Here is a 25,223-nt window from a genome sequence, read left to right on the forward strand (position 1 = left end):
GATCGACTGATTATCCAGCATATTATCCTCTTCTGTATGATTAGATAATTAAGCGTTGAACGTGTATTGCAATCGTATAGGGAGAACCTTTCTTCTCTATTTCTTTGTCCGATATTTTACAAGGATTTTGATTTAGTAGAAGCAGACTTAAGAAAGTGAGTGATCATAAAAAGCGTCATAGTTAGCCGAGGATCACCAGAAAGTTCTCTGCTAATTTTACTTATAAACATTAATTAATACGACTTTCGAAGGAGTGGCTCAAATGCATTAATCCTAATCATGCAACGATAATTAGTTACAAGTCACGAGGCAAGACGAGTTCTACGATTTCTGTTATTAAAATATGATCACAATAGTCATAAGACCTTCCATTTTGAGTTATCGAATATGCAATTGTTAAAGATCACTTAAAAAGAAAATAGTAGACAGAGACATAGGTTGACCCGTAATTTATTCGATAGGAGTCACCGGAGTTTGAATCTCTTTAGAAATTAGCATTAGGATGAGACAAAAAAGGAACAAAATGAATGGGTGATATGGCGGCTTGTGATTGGATACTCCAACGAATCGATGCTGACAAGGACATTGAACACATCAGCTCTGCGTTGTTGATCCCTAATCCAAGATCCGCTACTACACATTCAACCCCCAATACCCCTTCTTCTTCTTCTCCAATTTTCCCTCCATTAATTTGCGTATCACATATCAAATACTAAATGTTTCAAGCAAGTGTTGTAAAATGGATTCTGCTATATCTTGTAATATCTCCCACCATATTTATCATCTGTTTGTCAGATATCCACTCTACCAATCTTTTAGCAGCTAAAAGGAAGCGCATGAGCAACAGAGTTCGCAAGATGTAAGCTATAACCTGTCCCTATCGCCTAATTTTTCATTCATAAAAAAAAAAAAAAAAAAAAATACAATTTAGAAGGCTACTGTGTGCAAAAACTTGATAAGATTGTTCATGAATATATGGTCTGAACTTTAATTTCCTTCATATTGCTCCTTTTAGTAGAGGGTGATAATATTTAGATATTGCTTGAATGAGATTATCTTGTTGCAAAGTGAGATTGTTAAGGGAAATTTTCTGGTTTGTGGCAGGTTTTATCATGCTTATGATAACTACATGATGCATGCTTTTCCGGTGAGATAAAGCTTTGAATTTGTTCATTCCATTTTACTATTGAATGAATCTCCATGTAATACCAACTCAAGGTCTTCTCTTTCTGCTGTCTAATTGTTGTTGCAGCATGATGAGCTTAAACCTCTGACCAAAACCTACACAGATTCTCTAAGTGAACTTGGAAATTTGAAGGTAATTATGCCTGTATTTAGAGATTTCTCATTCGAGAAAACCGGTCTTGTTATCTCTGTTTAATAGTTTCTCCATATTTTAGCTTGAACATCTGCCACAGCAGTACAATGGGTCAGCTCTTACGCTAATCGAATCGTTGTCCAGGTTGGTTACGTTTGTTGTTCTTCTTGCAACTCAGAACCTATATAATACTTATGTTTATTTTTCACCATTTATCTTTTTTACCTTATTTTTTCCAGCCTCGCGGTATTGGGTAACAACACTGAGTTTGAAAAGGCTATTATTTGGCTATCTGAAAATCTATCATTTGATGTCGATGCAAGGATAAATCTATTTGAGGTAATATATACATTGTCGCATTTATATTTCTGTGTGCGGTCTAATTGGGTGATTGTGCTTGCCGTTGTGTATCTCAATTTTTTCTCTCAATAAATGCTTTCAAAAACCACGTTTAAGTAGGATTTCCCAGCACTCAATCAAGGAGGATCTTAATTTTGGGTCACATTTTATTCTATTGACTTAATAATTTGACTTTTTTCCTGATCACCAATTGTAGTGCAACATAAGAGTTCTTGGAGGACTTGTTTCTGCTCATATTCTTGCCACTGATTCTACAAACAGGTTGGTTCAAGGAATTTATAAGAATCAACTGCTTGTCCTGGCTGAGGATTTGGGGCGACGCTTTCTACCGGCTTTCAATACCCCAACCGGATTACCTTATGCTTGGATCAACTTAAAGGTAAATATCATCAATTTTACTTCTATATTCATGGTAAGTGATTTTAATCATAATGTATGCAAGAGCTGGAAATAATCTCCTCTCTGGGAGGTAATTAATAGAAAGCAAGGAAATGTTTGATAGAAATATATTCAGACAAAGGGATACTTCTTCGGGATAACAAGTTAGTCTATGCTTTTGCTGGGACGTCAAGAGATAATATTGTAGATCGGCTGTCTTATCAGGAAGGAAATAATAATACAAAAATATACCTTTCAATTATCAAGTTTGGCATCTTAACCAACTACTATTATGAGCATAATGAAGGGAACATTTTGTTGGAAAACGAAAAACACAACCTTTGGTCGGAAAACAAAAAGGAACCTTGTGTGTGAATTTAATCATTTACTGTTGCTAATAGGCCAGGGGACTAGAGTTTGGACAAGTCGTTAGTCAAGTCACTTAATTTAATGATTTCTTAATTGAGTTCATTAACTTCTAAATGTGTTTATTTATCCTGCAACTCAAATTTCTTTACTAACCTTCCGTCCAGATCAGCTTCAGTTTAGTTCCTGCCAGATGTCAATTGTGTGTGATGCTATCGAAGTTATAATTTTCATGATAAAAGCTCCCGTTGTTGCAGTTTGTGTTCCAACTTTAGATCAGCTCATCTAATTTAAATGTGCTAGGAATTATCCTGATATCCAAATCCTTGCGGGGCTGAAAATCACTTAGTAAACTGTTGTAGTTTTTGGATTCAACATGAAATCAGCCCATTAGCTTGGTGGACCATTCCGCTATTGACTTGAGTTGCAATTGCTTGCATAATCCCTTCAATACTTAAAATAAGAAATCACTTCAAATATGCAGCCAAGTTTTGATTTTCCTTTTCCTTTGTCTCTGTTAATACTTTATTGCTACACTCTGTGACAGAAATTCTATTGATTTATGGGGAAAGAAATAATCTTGCACCTAATTTGTTTTAGAATAGCTTTAAAAATTTTCGAAAATCACATGCCACTGCTCAGTCCATGAATTGCATTACTGGCACGGCGCATCAGTTTTTGCATACCAAGTAGAACCCGTTTCTGGTAGAATCAGTAGGGTCATATGTTGCATTTGCTTCTGTGGAAGATGAATTTATGACACGTTAAATGCAAAATGTGACAGCATGGTGTAACTGTGGACGAGACAACAGAAACAAGCACATCTGGATGTGGTAAATTACTTCTTCTTTCCTACCTTACCTCTATATCTATTTCCCTGAACTTTGATAGCTGCCATCAAATAGATTTCATTAGCCCTCCATCAAGTCTTATCATATTATGTGGATTTTTTTTCTTCATGTAATCAGGTTCTCTAATCCTTGAAATGGGTGCATTATCGCGTCTAACCGGTGATCCAAGGTTTGAAACGGCAGCTTTGCATGCTCTTCGTAAGCTATGGAGCATGCGGAGTTCTCTAAATCTTCTTGGAACTACGCTAGATGTAGCAACTGGAGACTGGATTGAATATTCTTCTGGAATTGGAGCTGGTATGTTTCTGTATAGAGCACTTTTAGGAGACTTCTCCACAACCATTTTCTCAATATAGTCACATATACTTTGTCTAGATGTCATCTGATTCCATGGTTCTCATTTGCCTAGGTAAATAATGTCCCCACCCTTCCTTTGCTTGTCTGTTACTCTTCACAACATGCATTCTCTTGATATTTCATTTCTTTTTTTTGCTGTTTTTTAGGTGTGGATTCATTCTATGAATACCTAATGAAAGCCTACGTTCTTTTTGGTAGAGATGAAATTTGGAAGATGTTTCAATCTGCTTACATTGCTGTGCAGAAATATTTTAGACATGGTCCATGGTATAATAATCACACCCTATTTTGAAATTTTGGATTCTTCTTCTTCTTTTTTTTTTTTTTTTTTTTTTTTTGTGGGTATGTATTGCCATCATATTTAGCAGTTAAACTGATTCTTGGTGCCTTAGCCTCCCATCTCTGCTTGTGGCAATCAGTGTTGTCAAAGGAAGCTCGCTTAAGCGAGGCTCAAAGCATGCCTAGCACTTGGCCTCGCTTTAATTGCGCTTCATTGTCATCAACAAGGCTCTAAGACATACTTTTCCTTGACAATGAGCCCCTCTTGAAGAGGTGACACTAGATAATTGATATTTCACTTTATCGTAATGTTTTTACAATTTCTTTGTCCATATATTTGTTGTTCATGCTTATTATTACTAGTCTTGGACTAAACTTATATATATTTGTATTTTTCACCATTGCGCCTTTTTTCATTAAAGCCCACGCTTTATTTGCGCTTTGCGCTTAAAGCCCCAGCTAACCTTAGAGCTTTTTTGCGTTTTTCGCTTTTAATGACACTGGTGGCAATTACCATGAACAGGAATAGAAAATGCTGGAACCATCTCCTTTGTCCTTGTACTTTATTCCTTTCTGTCTCCTCCCTGAAATTCTTCTATCGTAGTCTGTGCTTCACCAATCTACTGTTGAGAATTATGTATGATGCATTAGTTTTGTCCTGCAATTCAGCAATCAGACAAAGATCAGAACATTTAATTTAATGTAGGTATCATGAAGCTGACATGAGAACAGGAATAGCAACATACTGGCAGCTCACAAGTCTTCAAGCATTCTGGCCTGGTCTGCAGGTAAGGAAATCTGTAGCTTATATTCTTCTGAAAAATGATATAGCTCTTTGTCACGAATGAGGACATCTAGTCTCTTTCTGCATATCCTTTTCCTTTTACAATACGGTTCTCCTACATATGTAAAACAATAACTCTATGGAAAACTATAAAGTGGTAACCCAACATGATTCTTTTGCTTTCAGGTTCTTGTTGGGGATATCGAGGCAGCTAATTCATCACATCGCGAATTTTTCAAGGTGTGGAAGAAATACGGAGTGCTTCCAGAGAGGTAAAAGATGTTTCTCCTCCATGCTTTCCTCTGTTCTCTAAGTCCTTTTTCCTGCTTCTGCATCTGCTTTCCTTGCAATAAGCTAGCTTTAGCATAATTGGTTTTACCTGTGATGATTGTTTTTCTTATAGGACCCTTTTCAATAATTTAGGTATCTGCTGGACCATCAGATGTTGCATCCTACTGAAAAATACTATCCTTTACGTCCTGAATTGGCAGAGTCCACATTTTACCTATACCAAGTAACCAAAGGTTTGTGACTCTTCTTTTTGGTTTTTGCCTAGGCATAATTTTGGTTTCTTAAAAGTAGCAATCTTTTAGCTTTTAAATTTTTTGAAAAAAAAAAAAATTATTTTCTCAAACCTTGAATAATATAGTAGTTTTCCCGTTAACAGATCCGTGGTATATGGAAGTGGGCGAATCAATTATGAATTCTCTGAATGCACATACAAAAGTTAAAGGTGGCTTTGCCAGCATTAGGGATGTGACTACAATGCAATTAGAAGACCATCAGCATAGTTTCTTCCTTGCAGAAACGTAAGTGTTTTGTATCTTCATTTTATGTACATTAATCATATGGGTATTGAAGCTGACTGATGCTTTGTAAAGTGACCCCCCTAATATGACTGATCACCCATGCACTTATAGCTGTATAATTTTTCGTCTGATTCCCTCAGGTGCAAGTATTTGTATCTACTTTTTGATGACTCGTTTCTACTTAATCAAAATTACATATTTACAACTGAGGGTCATCCCCTGCCTGTGAGAAGCAATTGGCATGAGAAGCTTCCCGAGGCTTATAATCTAAGTAACGGAAGTTCTATCAAGGTACATTTCCCTTTCCATTCACAATTGTGATTAGTCTGTGTTCTCTAGTTCTATAAGTAAATTTGGTTCTTCTTTCATGGTCTTCTGCCTTTTCCTTTCCATGCTCTTTTCTTCATTTCCAACGGTAAGTAGGTGCATCTTGAGTCAGTCCTTAAAGAGAAGTAGTTGTGTCTGCTGCATCAGATCATAAACTTGCACATATTAATGTTGACCCTCCAGTGTTCATATATCCTGCTGTACCTGTATCTTTGTAATATTCTTTTTCGGTTTCTTCATTATTATATAGAGGTGGAAAACGAGTAAAGACTCGATAAACCATCCTATGCCAATCATTTTAAATGGGATTCGGTGAGATCTTATAAGTTGGGCATTTTCTTAATCGAAGGCAATTAAAAGCTTTCTTTTTTTCCCTTTTACATTAGACAATGCTTTCTAAACATTATTAGGCTGTATCACCTTAGATTTGAAATTTGATGGCAGTCAATGGTGGTCAATTGGTAGCCATTAGATTTATCTAGGTGGTTGACTGCTAGTTGGCAGGGGTTACACATTTGTCATGTTTTTCCTTAACGTTCTGTGGAAAGAGTAAAAAAACAAATTTTGGCACAATAGTAAGATAAGACTGTGTTATAATTGGGTTAACCGATATACTGAAACAGGTTTTTACCCATATTGTCATCGACTCACAAACGTTCTCCCCTCTAGGCTCTAGCACATTATTAGATAGATTTAAAGGGAATAGAATAGGGACTTTTATGATCTAGTGAAACATTGTTTGAAGACTAAACCAAGGATCCAGTCGTTCTTGTGAAGTTGATAAGTGTGTCTACCGTTGTCTTTCCTCTTGTTTTTGATATGCTTACAAGTTCGAGCTTAGTTGATCGCTCAACTCTAATATTTACACTAGTAAAAGCAGATCACTATGAGTTCAAGGGATAACAAGTTATTCAACTTGCACAGAATGGAGAGCAGATAAAACGAACCAGTGCCATGTCACTTCAAGTTTGTCCGGCTTCTATGATTCAACATGAACCGAATACAAGGCGACTTGAAAGTGCTTGCCACATCCCTGACACTCGTGCTGATCATAGATGTTTCAGTGAAGATGATTGTGGTGTTGATGCCAACACCTGTAAACGGAGATCATGCAGTATGGCTGGATATTGTGGTCTCTGGTCGATCATATAAAAAGATGTATATCCTCAAATTCTTTGGCAACAGAGAAGATACACAGGTTTTTGGTAAATGGTTCTCTTTTGTACACTATATCTTATAATCTAAAAGGTATTTTAAGAGCATTCTCATGAGATATAGGTCAAGATGAAAATGTAAAATACACTTAAAAAGCTCTGTCACATGAATTTTGTTAATATGCTTAAAATCATTATGAGCATGCCAGAGTGAAGTTAATCAAGCACTTTGCTGCCACAAGAATCATGTTATGACCTTGTAATGTCTTATATTAGCAGTTAGAGCATTGTGAAAAGAAGGAAGAGAAAGAAAGTGGAAGTTGTTTCTCATTTAGCTTTCACCTTCTGCTTGTAATCCAGGTGGAAATTTTTCAGATCTGCAGTATCTTCCTGTTTATTATCTCTTCCAGATGTGTGTGGTGTATTTTCTTTCTCATCTCCCACAATGTTTTGTTGGGAGATACCTACCCGCACCCCGGTGTACATCAAACCACATAAATTTACTGTAGTTAAGTGATTTTATGAGGTGAGAATGCATGTTATAAACCATGATTAAAAGCTAAAAGTGTAAGTACAAACACATAACATGCATTTATTGGCTTGATGTAAACTCCGGGTGCAGGTAAGTTTTTACCCGTTTTGTTCTATTTGATTCAGCTATTGTTCTCACTTCTCATTGGTTCATTAATACTGGCAAATTCATATGGTAAATTGTACTGAAAATAAGGTGAAAAACAACCTCTATTAGCAATACTTTGATAAAATAATTTTCATGTCCCTCGCATGGAATAATAGATACAACGTATTCCCATTCATCATTCTACTATGTTAAACTAATGGCAGCTAATATCCGCGCCTATAGACTGTTCCATCTTGATTGGAATCAACATTTCACCATATTTTTAAATTTTTTTAAAGCTGGTATCATTGTTACGCGAACTGATCAACAACTACTACTCCAGCTCAATCCCAAGTAAGTTAGGGCCAAGCACCAAAAATAATCAAATGGATAATAATTTTTTTTTCAAATCCTGAAATGTTTTTAACTGCTGAGTAAATGAAATCTTCTCCTTAGCAATAAAAATTTCACAAAGTTGTGAAATGTGTATTTATTTAATAATTTTAGCAATTTGTGAAAAATTGAACATGTATAAGTTCTGTCAATCCAATAAGAAGATAGGAATATGAAATTGTACTTCAACCGGCAAGACTTGTAAATAATGTACTCCTTCCGTCTCAATTTATGTGGCACTTTTCGCTTTTTGAGAGTTAATTTAACTAAACTCTGAAGTTAAATTGAATTAGATTAACTTAATATTTTAAGATTAAAATTTATATAATTGAAAACTACATGAAAAATACTATAATTTGCAACTTTTCTCATATCAATTTGGTGAAAAAATTCATCTTAAAGTGTTGGTCAAAGTTCGTACAACTTGAATCTCAAAAAACGAAAAGTGCCACATAAATTGGGACAGTGGGAGTAACAAAATACTCCCTCTTTTCCAATTTATGTGGCATCATTTCCTTTTTGGTCTGTCTCAAAAAGAATGTCACCGTTCTATATTTAGAAATAATTTAACTTTATGAAATGATTTACAACCACACAATTATATAAAACTTTTTTTGGATCACACATTTCAAAAGTCTTCATTTCTTTCTTAAAATCCGTATCAAATCAAATGGTGAAGAAAAGATAATAAAATGGAGACAGATTTGGGAAATTTTCTGCTTACTTTCTTCATTGATGTATATCTGTATATATACTAGTGGCATTTGGCCAGTGCTAAGCCCGAGCCCAAACCTAAGATAAAAAGTTAAATTTGTAATTATTTTTATTATTCCCCGCTCTTTGTGACATTAAGTTATAAAAAGATTAGTTTGATAATTTCGGCAAAACTCTAGCACGGGCCCAAAACTAAGATTAAAAGTTAAATTTGTAATTCTTTCTTATTTTTTTCCGCTTTTTGTGATATTAAGTTATTAAAAGATTAGTTCGATATTTTCTGTAAACTCTTAAAAACTAAAGACTTCCCATATATTTAGATTGCATAAAAATATTTAAAAATTGAACAAAATTTCTTTTTTGGTCCTTACTTTAGACCCTTTTTTATTTTATTTTTATCTTCAAAGAATTACGTGACATAAAGTCCTTAATTTCTAACATCATCTAATATGAACTACAACGTTTTCTTCCAAAAATAAGACATCAACTATATATGCTATATTTATTCTTTCGTTGAGATTTTAATGAGGTTATATATAAACAAAGATAAATTTCAAATAAATAAAACTAAAATTTTACTAATATTTGTAGATTACAATTAATTAAATTATACAAAGTATATCGAAACGACGAAGAAAATTATTCCCAATTTATTAAGCGTTTTAAGAGGACTTTAAAAGTTTCTAATTTATAAAAATTAGGTGTGGCACCTCAAGTAATTAAGAAATAAAGTTGGAGTAAAATAAAATATATGAAGAAGTTAGTAAATGTTACATCACCTTGAAAAAATGTTAGTCTAGGGAGTTTTGTATTATTAATTTTTTTTTTTTTTGAAAATGCCTAGATATTTTTAAAACATCCTATAATGGATGAAATAATATAAGACAGATATAGGGATAAATTTGAAAGAGGCAATTTTTAGTTGGCAACTCTTAGTTGTAAATGTAACCAAGACTCTACCTAAGGACTATAAAAAAGTTACAATTAGAGTATGCCCCAAGAATGTAAAATATGAAACCAATTACAAACCTAAACTTGTCTACTATCTATTCGTTGCCTAATGTAATAAACTATACGGGTTTACATTATTCTTCATCATTGCTATGTCATGAAATTTAGAGGAAATTTCTGTTGTAGAAGTATCTCTCTAGCTGACAAACTTGAAAGTGACTTCTGGAAATGTTTACTCTCATTTGGGCTTTGGACTTGAATCTCTGAACATTCATTGATTGGGCTTGTATAATGAGGCCCAAAACTGATAGAACGATGAGGCTCAAAATTAGTGCAGGACAACTTTGTTTGTACCGCCTCTTTCCCTTTGACCATTTGAATTAAACGACCATGTTCTTCATCTTCTCTAAATGACTATAAATTCAACAAATAGTGCCACATAAATTGAGACGGAGGGGTAGAAAAATTGAAGATTGTACTGGGGCATGAAATTTTGCCTTTCCAAATGTATAGTACCGAGATTATTTTTGCATAAATTCTTTAGTACCAAAAATTAAACACTGGTCATTAAATGATCCTATTTCTGCAGATTACCTGTCCTCGACCCTAAGAAGATAAACTAGTAGGCCCAACCTTGTATCAGTGGACCTATCTGCACGATTTAGTGTCGTAACAGGTAAAACACAGCTGGACTCCAAAGAACTGTGATTGAATAGTGAAATGACAAGGTTGTACGGACCCCATGCTATCTGAAACTTGTATCTTTTTGTTACTCTTTTGGATTTGGGGATGAAGAGTAGGTACATTCGCACGATTTAGTGTCAGTTTTTTCTTCAGGTGCTTTGTTTATGTTTTTAATTTTGTTGTCATAATTTTTCTTTTCTATTTTTTTAATATTTTTTTAAGCCGAGGATCTATTGAAAATAGCTTTTCTGTTCCACAAAGATAGAAATAAGATTCGCATACATCTTACGTTCGGCTACCTATTTTCAAAACCACGCCCCACTTTACCCCTATTTACTGGGCTTCTTCGTCGTTATCCTTGATTTCTCTCTTGTCCACACGAGTTCTGAGACTGTTGAAGGCCCAATAGTACGGCCCATAATGTGATGAAGTGGGAACACAGTGATGACAGATATTTTTGGATCCAAAGACGGTGGCCCCTCATCAAATGACACGTGTTTAATAGCAACTGTTAATGCTACTTTCGATGATCTGACATTACTAATTTGCTGGCTGTAATTACAAATGGATTTCTCATTTGCATAGGATCCTAATTTAACAATGTAAAACACTAATCAAAGAGTATATAAATTATGAATATATATACATATCGTTATGTAAGATCTTTTAATTTTATCTTTTCTAGTTTATTTATCTGATGCAGATAATTCATTCTATTTTTAATAGTATAAATCAAACATTGTAAATAGGCAATAGATATACTTTCGCTAACTTAATAGTGTAAATATTTCTTATAATATAGTGTAATTAATTAAACTCACATAATTCCAAAAGTATCTTCAGAAAAATCCAACTGGCCAAGTTGTAATGGCGCTCATCTCTAGTATTTCCGTCTTTTACTTCTTTTGATGACAAGGAAAATGAAGTGTCATCTCAAAGAAAATATTTTACAGTGCCAAGTTGAAAGTTTAGAAGCACGAGAACGACATGTTTTCTCATAATACATGGCTGTAGTCATATGAAGGGGAGTCCGGAATCAAAATGATCCAATAAAAAATCAATTGAATCAAAATATCCTAAGAAAAAAAAGGACACTAAAATACCTTTAATGCATTTTTTTATGCCTTATGTAAAAAAGTGTTAACGTCTCCTGTTAACATTCGTTACCCGAGCTTTAAAAAAAAAAAAAAAAACTTGCATAGCGCAATAAACAGATGCGCTATGTGAATGCAATTATCCTCACTTCAACAATTTCTCACAAGATTGTTGTATTATAATTTTGTTGCCAACTTTCCGACAAATGGCATCATTGTAAGTATTACTCCCTCCGTTTCAATTTATATAAACCTATTTAACTGGGTAAGATATTTAAAAAAGAGTGAAGATTTTTGAAATTTATGGATCAAAATAAGTTTTGAATATTTGTGTGACTGTAAATTATTTCATAAAGTAAATTTGTTTTCAAATTAGGAAAGAGGTCATTCATTTTGACACAAACTAAAAAGGAAATAGGTTCACATAAATTGAAACAGAGGGAGTATAATTTTGTTGTCTCAGAAAATGATTATAATTCTTTTCTAAATATTATATTTTCAGTTGCCTAAGACACTTAAATTAATAAGGAGAGGAAGTTATTTTTCGTAAGCATAAGCTAAGTATTATTTTTTGCTGTCTTAGAAAATGGTTATAATTATTTTCTAAAAATAAATATAAGCCACTTAAATTGATACGGAGATAATTATAATTATTTTCTTATAACACACTTAAATTGACACAGAGGGATATTATTTTTTCGAAGCATAAGTTAAGTGTTATATTTTTTTGTTGTCATAGAAAATGATAATAATTATTTTCTAAATCATATATCATCGGTTGGTTTAAAAAATGATTAAATTATTTTTCTAAAAAGAAAAGCAAGACATTTCAATTGATAAGAATTTGGGATATTTTTTTCGTAGGCATAAGCTAATTTTATATGTTTGGTTATCTTAAAAATTAATTATAATTTTTTTAATCAAAATGTAACACACTTAAATTGACATGAAGGGGATATTATTTCAAAGCATAAGCTAAGTGTTATATTTCTTGTTGTCATAGAAAATGATTATGATTATTTTCTAAATCTTATATCTTCGGTTGTTTTAAAAAATGATTAAATTATTTTCTAGCCTAATTTTATATGTTTGGTTATCTTAAAAATTAATTATAATTATTTTTATAAAAATGTAAGACACTTAAATTGATATGAAGGGGATATTATTTGAGAAAATACTCAAAATACCCCTCAACGTTTGACCAAAATTCCAACTACACACCTAACCTTTGCGTTGGTCCTATTACCGCCTGGACAATTTTTTTCAATATTAAAATGCCCTTTTTTTGTCGATGTGGCGGTCAATATGACAACCCCAATTATTAACAAAAAGTCTTGTCCACACGCACTGCCCATGTGCCACATCTTTAATTTCCCCCATTTTTTATTAATTTCCCCCTCCATCCAAAAAAAAAAAAAAAAAAAATCTCTCAATTTTCCATACTCCATTTTCAATATGAGGATCCGAAAATCCATATCCAACTCTCCTTCATCTTCATCAACATCTTCATCATCATCTTCATCTTCATTAGGAGTTGAAAAAAAAAAAATCACACCAACTTCCTCAAATCTGATCCAAAAAAATCCAAATGTGAAAGGAAGCTTCCTAACACCAAGTAAAACAAAGTTCATCCATTAATTTGATCAAACAATCAAGAATTTAAAGAAACCCACTTGGTGTTCTTCATAGCTTTCTCCAAATTCCTAGCAATGGAGTTTAATTTTCTCCCCAAATCAATTCAAAGAATTAGTGCTTAAACAACTTCAACTAAGCAACAAGTAGCAACTCCAAACAAGCAACTTCCAATCAGATTTTCTTTAACAAGATTAGATTTTCAATCTTGTTTTTTTTTTCTTCAGATTTTTTTTTTTTTTTGAATTTGATTTGGGAAAACAGTGATTATAAGAATAATCACTATCCTAGCTCTAAATTTATAATGGGTATTATTTTGACAAAAAAAATGGAGATGAGTATTAAATAGGGTGAAGAAGAAGATGAAGTAGCTTAAAATGGAAGGAATTTAAACTTATCTATGTGGCAGTCCAGTTGGCATTTTAAAACACGTCAGATGCTTTTTTTAAAGGCTATAACGCGCCACTGAGCGATGTAGTCACGCTCTTGTCCACATCAGTAAAAAAGGGGCATTTTAATATTGAAAAAAATTGTTCAGGGGGGTAATAGGACCAACGCAAAGGTTAGGTGTGTAGTTGGGATTTTGGTCAAACATTGGGGGGTATTTTGAGTATTTTCTCGATATTATTTCGAAAGGGGATATTATTTCGAAGCATAAGCTAAGTGTTATATTTCTTGTTGTCGTAGAAAATGATTATGATTATTTTCTAAATCTTATATCTTCGGTTGTTTTAAAAAATGATTAAATTATTTTCTAAAAAGAAAAGCAAAACACTTAAATTGATACGAATGGGATATTTTTTTCGCAAGCATAAGCTAAATCTTATATTTTTGGTTGTCTTAAAAAAATCTACAATTATTTTCTATAAAAGAAAGACACTTAAATTGATACAGAAAGGATATTATGCTAGGTATTATAATTTTATTATCTTAGAAATGATTATAATTATTTCTGAATATTACATTTTTTGTTGCCTTAAAATAATTATAATTATTTCTAAAAAGAAAAATAAGACACTTTATTAATACGGAGGGGATATTATTTTTCATAAGCTAAGTCTTTTTTTTGGTTGTCTTAGAAAATAATTATAATTATTTTCTAAAAAGAAGTATAAAACACTTAAAATGATACAAAGATGTTATTATTTTCTTAAGCATAAGTAAGTATAACTTATATGTTTGGTTATCTTATAAATAAGTATAACTATTTTTTATAAAAAAAAAGTAAGACACTTAAATTAATACGAGGGATATTATTTTTTCTAAGCATAAGCTAAGTGTTATATTTTTGGTTGTCTTAGAAATGATTATAATTATTTTTTAGAAAGAAAAGTAAGACACGTAAATTAATACGAGGGGATAAGTATATATTTTTTTTAAAAATATCTATGATCTTTTTTAAGACAATCAATAAATATAAAACTTAGCTCATTAATAATGCAACGCAAATAGACACAACAAATCTTCATTAATACTCCCTCCGTTTTAATTTATGTGAATCTATTTCATTTTTAATCCGTGCAAAAAAAAAATGACCCCTTTTCATATTTGAAAACAATTTACTTTTATGCGATGTTTTATAGCCACACAAAGTATATGTATCTCATTTTACGCCACAAGTTCAAAAGCCTTCTGTTTTTCCTTAAACTCCGTACACATTCAAATAGGTTCACATAAATTAAAACGGAAGGAGCATATAAGTTGATGCCTTAGCCTATTCTTAGACCGTGGATTAGTCTGGAAAAATTTGTCTCTGCATAGCGCATCTATTTGCTGCTTATGCAAGGTTCTTTTTATTTTTATTTTTTTAAAGCTCGGGTAATGAATGTTAACCGGGGACGTTAACACCTTTTTACATAACGCATAAAAAAGGTGCGTTAAAGATATTTTGGTATCTTTTTTTTCTTGGGGTATTTTGGTTCAATTAATTTTTTATTGAGTCGTTTTGGTTCGGACTCTATGAAGGGTGCGTAATATTGTGGGCCAAAGTTACAAATAAAAATATCATGGAGGTAGCCGCCCCTTTAACTGCTTTTTCTTTAAGTGGCGATTGTTTTAGAGCCTGTTTGGATAGACTTAAAAAAAACAGTTTATAAGTTGCTTTAGATAAGCTAAGCTAAATCAGCCTAATTATATTTTTGGGCTTATTTTAAGCACAAAATGGCTTAAAAATTCACAAAACACTCAAAAAGTTAAAAATAAACATATAAAGCAACTTATAAGCCAATCCAAACGGGCTCTTACTCTCTTGTCTTAATTTATGGCATTATTTTTTTAATTTGTCCTTAAGAATTAAGATATTTATAAAATTAAAAATAATTTAATTTAAATTGTTTGTTTTAAGAGGTAAGATATTTATTTTATTTTAAAAATAATCTGCTCAGTTTTGGAACTTTGCTTTATAAATACTACTTTGGTAAATAAAACTCTTTAATTATCAAAAAAACAAAAAAATTATTTTAACTTTAATGAAATAATATATTCGCATGTAGATATGTCACAAATATGTTTGTTTAGAATACAAGTTTCTATTTTTCTATTAGATCATATGGCCAGCCAAATAATATTACTTGGGACCACGAGAGTAATTGTTTTTGGAAAATAAATGTTCTTTAAATCTCTTTTTACAAATTTGAAAGGTATTTAGAGGTGTTTTTAACGAGTATCACATATGACTAGAGGGCAAAAGAAAAGAAAAAGAAAGCATTAATGTGAGAGAATTGTCATAGCTCGAAATTCAAAACCTACAGTAGACTTAATCAAGAACCAGCTGTAGTACTACTAATGCACCATTAAACACACAGCTAGCGTCTAGAGGTAAGAAAATTACTGTTAACGAGGGTCCCAATATATATGGAAAAAAAAAAAATGATGAGAGATGTTTAACTATAAAACATGGAGTGCAACCACAAGTAGGGTTAAGCTTGCAGTCATATATACTCATGGCTATGGCGATTCGTCTAGTACTTCTTTTTCTTCTGTTTTTGGGTGTCACAGCCCAGGTAAATCTCTACACCAAGTTATCTTACTGGGATATTTATGGCTGTCTATTGCTATATATAGCCATTTAATTGAGTGACTATGTATTATATTCCATGCATGCAGGTTTCTTTAACTGATCTGAAGAACGTTGAAGAAGATAAACCTCAACATGTTGGCCTTAGCCAGGCATTTCGTGTTCGTCTCTCTTCTCCTTTTCTTTTACGGCTCACTAGATTTTAATTTGTTTGGTCTAATTTTATCTGATACGAAATTTGAAACTTTTTAAGAACTTGTGATCCCAAATATATTATATATTTATGTTGCAATAAGACTTCTGAAATTTCTGATTTTAAATGTGACATACTTAAATAAAGTGCAAGAGCTGTTAGTCGTACATCTCGTTTTTTCTTACTTTTTAGTAAATAATTGGACTTCGTTCTTTTTGATGATCGATCCAGTGAGTAACGTTGGAGAAAACAATTTACTCGCTATCTGAAAATTTGTTTGGTTTTTTCCTTTGCAGGTTTTCACTAGAGGAGCCAATAGGCGGCTAGTTCAAGACATAGGTGAGTCAAAAAATGCTAATTTGCTCTGTTTTACTGTTAATAATTAATGTACCTACTTAGGAGAGATCTTGTTTTTAGTTCGTCATTTTTTTTTGGTTTTGTATAAGACAGTGGACTTCAAATTTCTTGACTTAAGAGCCATAACCACCATCTATTGAATGACTTAAATATGAAACTGTTCTTAGAAGTGTCGCCACTTAACAAGAACACCAACAGACCTGTCTTTAAAATCTCAAGTAGTGGCCTTGCTTTGAGCATTATTACTCCCTCTGACCCAATCCAATTAATGTGACTGTTTTTTGGACTGGACGCGATTCAGTAAATTAAGGGTTTTGACATCAAGTCAAATATTTGCAGAGTATTAAATCTATCATTTTAAATGAGTAGCGCTAAGAATTTCACAAATTTTTTCATCTAGAGTGTGTTTTAGAGTGCGAATAAGAAAAAGAAGTCATAATTTTGGATTAAACTAAAGGGTAACCGTTTTGTAGTACCTCACAAACATCACGTTTCATCCCGTGGTTCGAGTGAAATAAATGCACCTCTGTTGGTTCGGTTGACCGGGATACTTTAAGGTCACATTAATTGAACTGGAAGTGCAAAAATTAAATTTGCCACATGATACCTCCCCAAGTACAACAGTGATGAGATTAAATTGTTATGGTGATGTCAATTGTGCTTTAGTTTAAGTGACATAGGTTAAGATTTACTAATTTAAGTTGCAGGTTCGAGCTTGTGCTATATATATATATATATATATATATATAAAGTTAATAGCTAATATTTAAAATGGAAAAAGTAGACAAGGCTTATCTTTTATAACATATACTATAAGAGTGGGTTTACCACTCGGATCGTGACATGCCTGTGAGGGCATAGTTGACTTTTAAGAGCATCACTTTTTCTTTCTACTTTGATCTAATCTCTTCAAGATTTTTTTTTCCAGTATTTTCTTCAATTAATAATGTGCTAATAAACTTTTTAAATTTTTGTAAGTCTATTAGTAAAGACACAAATAAATTGAGTAAATTCCGTAAATTTCTTATTAATAAGTTTCGAAATATATATGTTTCAAAAATGTTTATCCTCTATTTTAATCAAATGCGAGATTAAAGATATTAAAAAAATTATTAACCTCTTCATTAAGTTTCATAAAAATAAATATATAAAAGCTTCTTTTTTATAATTTATAATTAACATTTTAATAATTATATTTTAATATACTTAATTACATATATGCCTTACATGGGGTGCATGCGTAGAATTTTCATAGTATAGGGGGTATACATACTGAATCATAGTAAGTTCATAAAATAATAAAGATAAGCTTAGAGAAAATTAACAGAAGAAATTAAAAGGAGGAGGATTTAGATTGAACACAAAAAAACACTAAGTGCGTGTAGATATTTCATTAAAAAGGATTGAGATAGAGTTGGTCAGTATTTTTATTAAAAAAATTCTACTGCATCCGGAGAGGGGGGAATAAGAAAAAGAAATCATGTTTACTAATGGATTCGAACCTTTCATTCCAATCGTCAAGGCAGGGAGCTCGTCAAAACTAGCGCTCAGCTCATTTGTTTGTACTTAAAAATAAAGGGCTATAATAAATGCTATTTAAATTGATTGAATTGTAATTATGTTTATATAATAATACGTTCACAATTTTATTAGTAAACTCATTTTTCGTGTTAGCACGGGCTTAGAATTATCTAGTCTTAAAAATTAGCCTGATATTATCCAGACTAATTTATCGGTCATTGAAAAGAATAGTGGTGAGAAGGACCAGTCAAATCACCAGTCTCTTGGCTTTTGATTAAACGACCTTTTGATCAATTAGTTTGGCACCTTCCTTTCTAATGTCAAAGAGGTTAGATATCTTACTCAAGACTTCATAAATTCCTTAGGATGTCTTTTTATATGCACGCTTTGGACCCGTTTGGCCACAAGAATTATTCACTTTTTTCTGCAATTTTTTTTTCACCTTTTTCAAAAGTTGAAAGTGTTTGGCCATTAAAATCCCAAATACAATTGGGATTTGAAAAATAAGAAAAACTTGTTTTTTGAAGTTTTTTTACTTTCTTCATGACCAAAACAAATATATTTCAATCAAAAAATACTATTTACAAAAATTATGGCTAAACACAACTCCCAACTTCAACTCCAAAATTCCAAAAAAAGTGAGTTTTTTGTTTATATGGCCAAATGCCTACTTTGATTTTATATCACTTAAACTGTTTTGCTTCAGCAAACTTTATTTTTGATAAGTGTGACAACAAGGTTGGTTGTGATACCACTTGAAATAAGGTGAAACATATCATTCAATTGGGGCATTTGCACATGTAGATCTTAAGTTTTGTCTTGTTAATACAGTAGGCTAAATTTGTATGCAAAAAGAAATATTTATCTAACAACTTTTCAAGGCATAATTTAGCCGATTAACAAGAACAAAATTTAAATGGTGGCATAATAATGCGATAAGGTGCAAATAATTCCATCCAATACAAATCATGTAACATTGCCACATTGGATAAAGTTCTGCAAGACGTGCAACCAGGTTTTTCTGTTCTTAGTCAATGCAGACGTAATTTTACTTTTCTATCCTAAATCACATAAAAGAATTGGACACAACTGTACTGTTTCACTCCTTAAACAGAAAGTGCAGCCATTTATCCAATTATTATCGTCAATAGACAGCCACTAAGATTTCCTTCTTTATAAATTGACGCATAAAATTGTTCTTCTGTTTGCAGTTTTAAAGGTTGCAAAATACTTGAACAATGGGGATCTGGCTCTAGCTCCCGCACCATCTCCAACTCCAAGCCAGTTGGATTGTGGGGGATTGTGCAAATACAGATGCAGTTTACACTCGAGGCCCAATGTGTGTTTTAGGGCATGTGGAACATGTTGTGTAAGGTGCAAATGTGTGCCGCCAGGGACTTTTGGCAACAGAGAGAAGTGTGGCAAATGTTACACTGAGATGACTACCCATGGCAACAAGACCAAGTGTCCTTAATATTATTATTTCATCTTACTTTCAAGTGTGTAGTGTGTGGAGTGTGAACCTAGCTTATTTGATTTTATTATATCAAATGGGATAATAGTACTGGTAAATCATGTCTTGGCTAGATTGACAATCTTTGTGAGCCATGTGAGTTGTAATTTGAAAAGTACTGTTGTGTTGTATGTACTATATATGATGTCGCACCCAGCTTAATGTTAAAGATATATATCTTTTCTTAGTACTGTTGTGTTGTATGTACTATATATGATGTTGCACCCAGCTTAATGTTAAAGATATATATATTTTCTTAAATGAGATTTTAAAATGTAGAAACTGCATTTATCGATGGTCTTTAATTTTTATCCCTCAAATTGGTGATCTTTAATTTTTGTTCTTAAAGCAGAATTTGCATGGACAATTTTACAAATTCTGGCTTGCGATTTTTTTTTTTACTGAGCTGGAGTTCTTACACACAATTTCGGAATATTAGGCGAAGGATAAAACTTAAAGAACACCAATTTGAAGGACAAAAATTAAATACCACCCCCACATGAAGGACAATCCGCGCAAAAAAAAGTACCAAACTGGTTAAATGGCCCAAGTTTCTTTTTGTACGCTGTATGTCTCTGGACAAAAGGACCAGACGCCCAACTGAAGCCCTTTTCCAAATCCAATCCTTTGAGTACATCAAATTTCAGAGTCATGGTTTCTTTAAAAAATATCAAAATTAACTTACACTCTACTTTTGCTTGGTTCAACAATTAACTTTAGCGATTAGTAATTAAGTTTGAATCTAAATCTACAATATTTATTTTTAAATAAATAAATTATTATTCTTGATAAACACAAATAAATAAACAAAGCCTCTCAGATCGATTCTAGGCTACACAATATGGACGGACGTGGTACTACCTGATTTCAACAAGCGGTGGTTGGACGTAAGAATTCCCTGAAAAAAGTCACCAGTAAGTACAGTTTTTGGTTGGAGAAATCTTTGAGCTAGGTACACTCAAACAGTTCTTAAAAAAAAATTACAACGTATAATTTTTTCATATACTATTTTTAATTTCTCTAAACAATTTTTTCGCAAATAATTATACCTGGGATATTTAAACCTGGGACGCTGTACTTGTGCCCAAAAAAATTGGTGAAATGATTAATATTTTAAGTGAGTGCTTGATGCATGCTATATTTGGTATTATAGAGGTGCTCTATTTCCAGCCACCTACTTATATCGCTTCAGCCACACAGTTTGGTATCATAAGATATGTGAGGATTATGCAAGAAAAAGTAAGCAGCTGTATGTCCAGATTCATGAGGCTTTCTATTTTTGGGGATACATAGCATTACAGAAGTAGTTGGCCATATTGTTTTTTGCTCCATTTTCTTCTTGTCAGTATTACGAAACTCATTGAGTCATGGCTAACCTCCCTCATGAACCATGTCACACACTGTGTCTTACTTAATTGAAATCTTTAGCATCATACATGAGGTGGGCTACATCATCTAAGTTGACATATCTTCCCAAACGTATAAGCATACACTATGTATAATATTCAAGAAAATTTCTGCCAGCTGAAATGAGTCAATGGTTTAATTGATTCTGGTTCGACGTGTATACACGGCTCTACAAATTTCCAAGGGAATTTAATTTCACGATAGGTATAAAACTCCACTAACTAATTAATTTTCTATTCCCCTTCATTCTTCCCATTCCGCCGTTCCTTTGTCGTCCCCCTTTTTACTCCATTCTAAAAGAATCAATCCTTTCTAATTTGAAAATAACTTAATATAAAATTTTCATTTACCCGTAATGAGAAATTTTTGTTCACGACAAATATTATGGCATATTTAAGACCATTAAAATCACAATTTTAAAAGTACTATAGCGTATATACGATGTATGACATGTTTAAGATCATAAGTTTCAAAAATCTTCATTTTTATAAAAATATGTTTCAGTCAAATATGTTCACATAAATGACAAGGACAAAGTAATAGAAACAGAATTTAGAAATTATTAGCACACTCCTAAACTAACTACGATAAGGGGAAAATATTTAAAACTTTCAAGATGACTTGTTTTGTCCCACTATTAGTGGCCTATCAACTACAGTCCAAAGTGGAAAGATGGTTAATTAATTTTAACTTTCTTTCACTGAAAAGATGCATGGGCCTAAAGAATATATTGATGTTATACATTACTGAAAACTGATTGAATAACGCAGAAAAGAAAGTCCCTTTTTAGGAAAGTGGCCACTTAATTATCTCAATGTTTTACTCCCTCCAAATTAAAAAAAAAAAAAAGTGTCCACTTATCCTTTTTTTTGGGTAAAAAAAAGTGTCTACTTATCAAATCAAGAAAGAATTAGCCTTATTTTTCCAAATTTACCCTATTAAGTGTTATGTGATCAAATCCCAATACCAATTTAATTAGGGATAGTTTATTCAAATTACCTATTTTTATCTAGGAGTTAGTATTTTCTGCTGCTTAAATGTCAATGTTTTATTAATTTTATGATCCTAGATTATCTTTTTCAAGTTATGCCAAAATAATGTGTTTTATCTCAATTTAATACTCTTGGGATAGATGGTCAGACGAAGTAACATGCATGAACCTATTTATACCAAATTATTCGAGGGAATTCTACAACAGTTAAATTGAGACAGAAATATTCTCCAAAAGATAAGGAGAATTATATTATTTAGACACAGAATAAGATGTATAATAACTTCTTAATTAATTAACTATTCATTCAGGTATTAGATTTTGTTGGAAATTATTTGTAGCGCTGAAACATTCTGCGAAGATCAGATAATTTGATATGAAATTGCAGAGACAAGTAGCAGCCAAAAGAACATGTTCCATATAATACTCCCCCCATGCACATGCAAAGACAGACGTTCCATTTGGGTCGTATCTGTCACAGGCTCACAGTACCTATCTCTGCGAGCCCCCTTTCAAAAGGCATGCATTATATGATATAACAATGCAATATGAATTATGCAGTATGGGGACCTCTCAGCACATGCAGAGTCAAGACAACGTAGGCTCCATAAGACCAACGATTTTTTCAAGGTTTCATATTCGTGCAAGAAAGGAAGATACCTCTCACCTTCCTTAATAACGACATCCCTCACAAACCCTAAAATTCCTAACCATACATATATTCCTTCTCTTCTATCCCATACATCATGGACAAATTAAACTAATTCATACTATTTGTATTGTTGTATGAGAATTCAGAATTTTAAGTTTATAGGTTCTGGAATTTAAGTCAGGACAACGATTGAGTTCATGATAGATTATTTATACATATTAAGTGAATTTTTTTAAAGCCAAGTAGAGGGTTTAAGCCAAAACAATTGAGTTTTGTCAAACACCTAACTTGTGGAGTAGATCTGCCCAGTATATGCAATCATTTTAGCGCGTAAAATATGTGATGTATGGTTGAGCTATAAAATTTGCGTAAACGCAATGAATATAAGAAACATAGGTGTCTTCTTTATAGACTTTATAACATATAGGAGTAGTAAATTAGTTTAATGAAAAAACTAAACAAATATAAGGACGCATATAACTAATACTCGAATTTCAAATTAGAGTTGAGATGAAAGGAATCATTATTTATAATAGAGTAGATGGGACTGGTGATTTGTGAGATGGTTCGGGCATGTAAAGAGTAGGAGTGAGGATGCGCCAATTAGGAGGTGTGAGAGATTGACGGTCGCATGAGTTAGGAGAGGTAGAGGTAGGCCGAAGAAGAACTGGAAGAGGGAAGTGATTAGACAGGACACGGCACGGCTTCAGCTGACTGAGGACATGATCTTAGATAGGAAGATTTGGAGATCGAGGATTAGGATAGAAGGTTAGTAGGTAGTTGAGTTTTGTCGAGTTATGTGTGAGAGAGGTGGGGGCTAGCCTTTCCATCTCCTCTTCCCCTTTAATTGCTTTGTAGTAGTATTGTAGGTATGCGTAGATTATTATTCTTATGTGTGTATTACTATGTGTTGCTCCATTTGTTTTCCATCTTAATATTTTGGTGTCTTATTTTTCTTGCAATCCTGCATTGACTACATTTCTTTGAGCCGAGGGTCTATCAGAAAGTCTCTCTTCCCCGCAAGGGTAGATATAAGGTCTGTGTATGTCCTACCCTCCCTAGACGACTCTACTTGTGGAATTACATTGGGTATATATAATGTTGTTATTTATGGGACTGGTCATTTGTGTTTATCTTTGTAATTAATCACTTCAAAAAGTACTAGTTGCCGACCAATAATTTAGATAATTGAATCTGTGTTCTTTTTATTTTTTCGGACAATAACATTATACTTATATCTTTGAAGCAATTAAAATGGAGAAAGGCTTTTGGTTGGAGCACAAGCATGTATATATTATGATCGTTTGGATTATCTAATGACTCGTATGAATCTTTGTGTCTTTTAGTGTGGATTTATGTGGCACCGCAGTGTTAGAATTCTGAGTCGATTGAGTGTACATGGGTAATAGCATGTGAAACATCATTTATTTTGGACCTAAATAAAAAGGTAAAGCACCACTTAATATGGATCTGAAGGAGTATTATACTAGTACTCCACACACTCTACATATTGCAGAAAACACAGTACAAGAAATAATCAAAAGCTGAGCTTTTATTGATTTTTGTGCGTGTATATCATGCATACAGAGGCTATATTTATAGCCTTATTCTGCCGCCTTTACAATGTGGTATTCCTACTAGGATTCTAACTCCTACTTCTATTAGGATCCTAATTTACCTTAATTAACAATTTCCTTAATTTCAATCTCCTTAATTACAATGTATACTTATAAACATAGTATATTAGGTCGTATACTGTTCTATTGTGCATGCCTCCAGTTTGCAGAACTGCTGCTTTGTGCACTGCTTGTATCTTCAACTTCAACATCTTCAACACATATATCCTTCTCTGGGTGTACAAAAGTGTGTTAAAATCTCACATCCATTCCAATAAAGTATCTGCATAGGCTGTAGTTCCCATATATGTTTAATTTGGATAATTTTCACCACTATAATTTTTAGAGTTGAGTCAGATTTAATGTTTATTTTCTTAACACACGTAGGTTATACCCCCAAGTTGAGTAACTCGCTGCTAACTAACATACGAAAAGATTTTTCCGATATCTGGTAGATTCCAGTTAACTTCATTTGTTTTCTATCTGAATAGACATCTACTATAATTCATTCTGAATAGAACACTTTGCCATTTTAGATGTCTTTAGTTTTAACCAATGTTAGAAAAATAATGTTAGAAAAATTAGAGAAGAATAACAGAAAATTAAAGGCATTTGCTAATTGTAAGTGTAGTTTGTAATATCTGGGAGGAGTCCCATATCGATGGCCAATAGCCATTGATTGGCTATAAAGAGCTAAGCCCATTTAGTCTAATAAAATGGCATATTTATAAGATAGGTGCATTTATATATATTTAATTATATATCTAAATGACTTGGACTTGAACTTGGGGCTTGGGCGCGGGCCGGGTCGGATCTTTAAATAAAAATTTTATTGAATAGTTTTTTTTTGTTTATTTAATATTTAAATTTTAAATTTAACAAAACGT

General features: G+C 32.5%; 2 protein-coding genes across 2 annotated transcripts; both read left to right on the plus strand.

The window, feature by feature from the left end:
• Positions 1-448: 448 nt before the first annotated feature.
• On the plus strand, positions 449-7,207 carry LOC132055855 (alpha-mannosidase I MNS5). The gene is made up of 15 exons (XM_059447857.1): positions 449-859; positions 1,105-1,147; positions 1,253-1,318; positions 1,401-1,462; positions 1,558-1,657; positions 1,875-2,057; positions 3,207-3,255; positions 3,391-3,570; positions 3,777-3,897; positions 4,616-4,697; positions 4,880-4,965; positions 5,117-5,217; positions 5,361-5,502; positions 5,643-5,793; positions 6,754-7,207. Exons 1-15 carry the CDS (start codon positions 717-719, stop codon positions 6,979-6,981), a joined length of 1,737 nt encoding a protein of 578 aa, XP_059303840.1. The 5' UTR covers positions 449-716; the 3' UTR covers positions 6,982-7,207.
• An 8,783-nt stretch (positions 7,208-15,990) lies between these two features.
• LOC132055857 (gibberellin-regulated protein 12-like) lies at positions 15,991-19,857 on the plus strand. The gene is made up of 4 exons (XM_059447858.1): positions 15,991-16,072; positions 16,176-16,247; positions 16,576-16,618; positions 19,369-19,857. Exons 1-4 carry the CDS (start codon positions 16,013-16,015, stop codon positions 19,629-19,631), a joined length of 438 nt encoding a protein of 145 aa, XP_059303841.1. The 5' UTR covers positions 15,991-16,012; the 3' UTR covers positions 19,632-19,857.
• Positions 19,858-25,223: the final 5,366 nt, after the last annotated feature.

This window comes from Lycium ferocissimum, chromosome 5 (genome assembly GCF_029784015.1).
Source record: "Lycium ferocissimum isolate CSIRO_LF1 chromosome 5, AGI_CSIRO_Lferr_CH_V1, whole genome shotgun sequence".
In the NCBI taxonomy this organism is placed as follows: Eukaryota; Viridiplantae; Streptophyta; class Magnoliopsida; order Solanales; family Solanaceae; genus Lycium; species Lycium ferocissimum.

What these genes read in the sequence shown, in the direction of transcription:
- LOC132055857 (XM_059447858.1), top strand. Translation starts at nt 16,013, where the DNA reads ATGGCTATGGCGATTCGTCTAGTACTTCTTTTTCTTCTGTTTTTGGGT. An exon ending in GCCTTAGCCAGGCATTTCGT is followed by an intron (nt 16,248 to 16,575) that starts GTTCGTCTCTCT and finishes TTTCCTTTGCAG; the next exon opens with GTTTTCACTAGAGGAGCCAA. An exon ending in GCGGCTAGTTCAAGACATAG is followed by an intron (nt 16,619 to 19,368) that starts GTGAGTCAAAAA and finishes TTCTGTTTGCAG; the next exon opens with TTTTAAAGGTTGCAAAATAC.
- LOC132055855 (XM_059447857.1), top strand. Translation starts at nt 717, where the DNA reads ATGTTTCAAGCAAGTGTTGTAAAATGGATTCTGCTATATCTTGTAATA. An exon ending in TATTTTAGACATGGTCCATG is followed by an intron (nt 3,898 to 4,615) that starts GTATAATAATCA and finishes AATTTAATGTAG; the next exon opens with GTATCATGAAGCTGACATGA. An exon ending in GTAACGGAAGTTCTATCAAG is followed by an intron (nt 5,794 to 6,753) that starts GTACATTTCCCT and finishes CAACTTGCACAG; the next exon opens with AATGGAGAGCAGATAAAACG.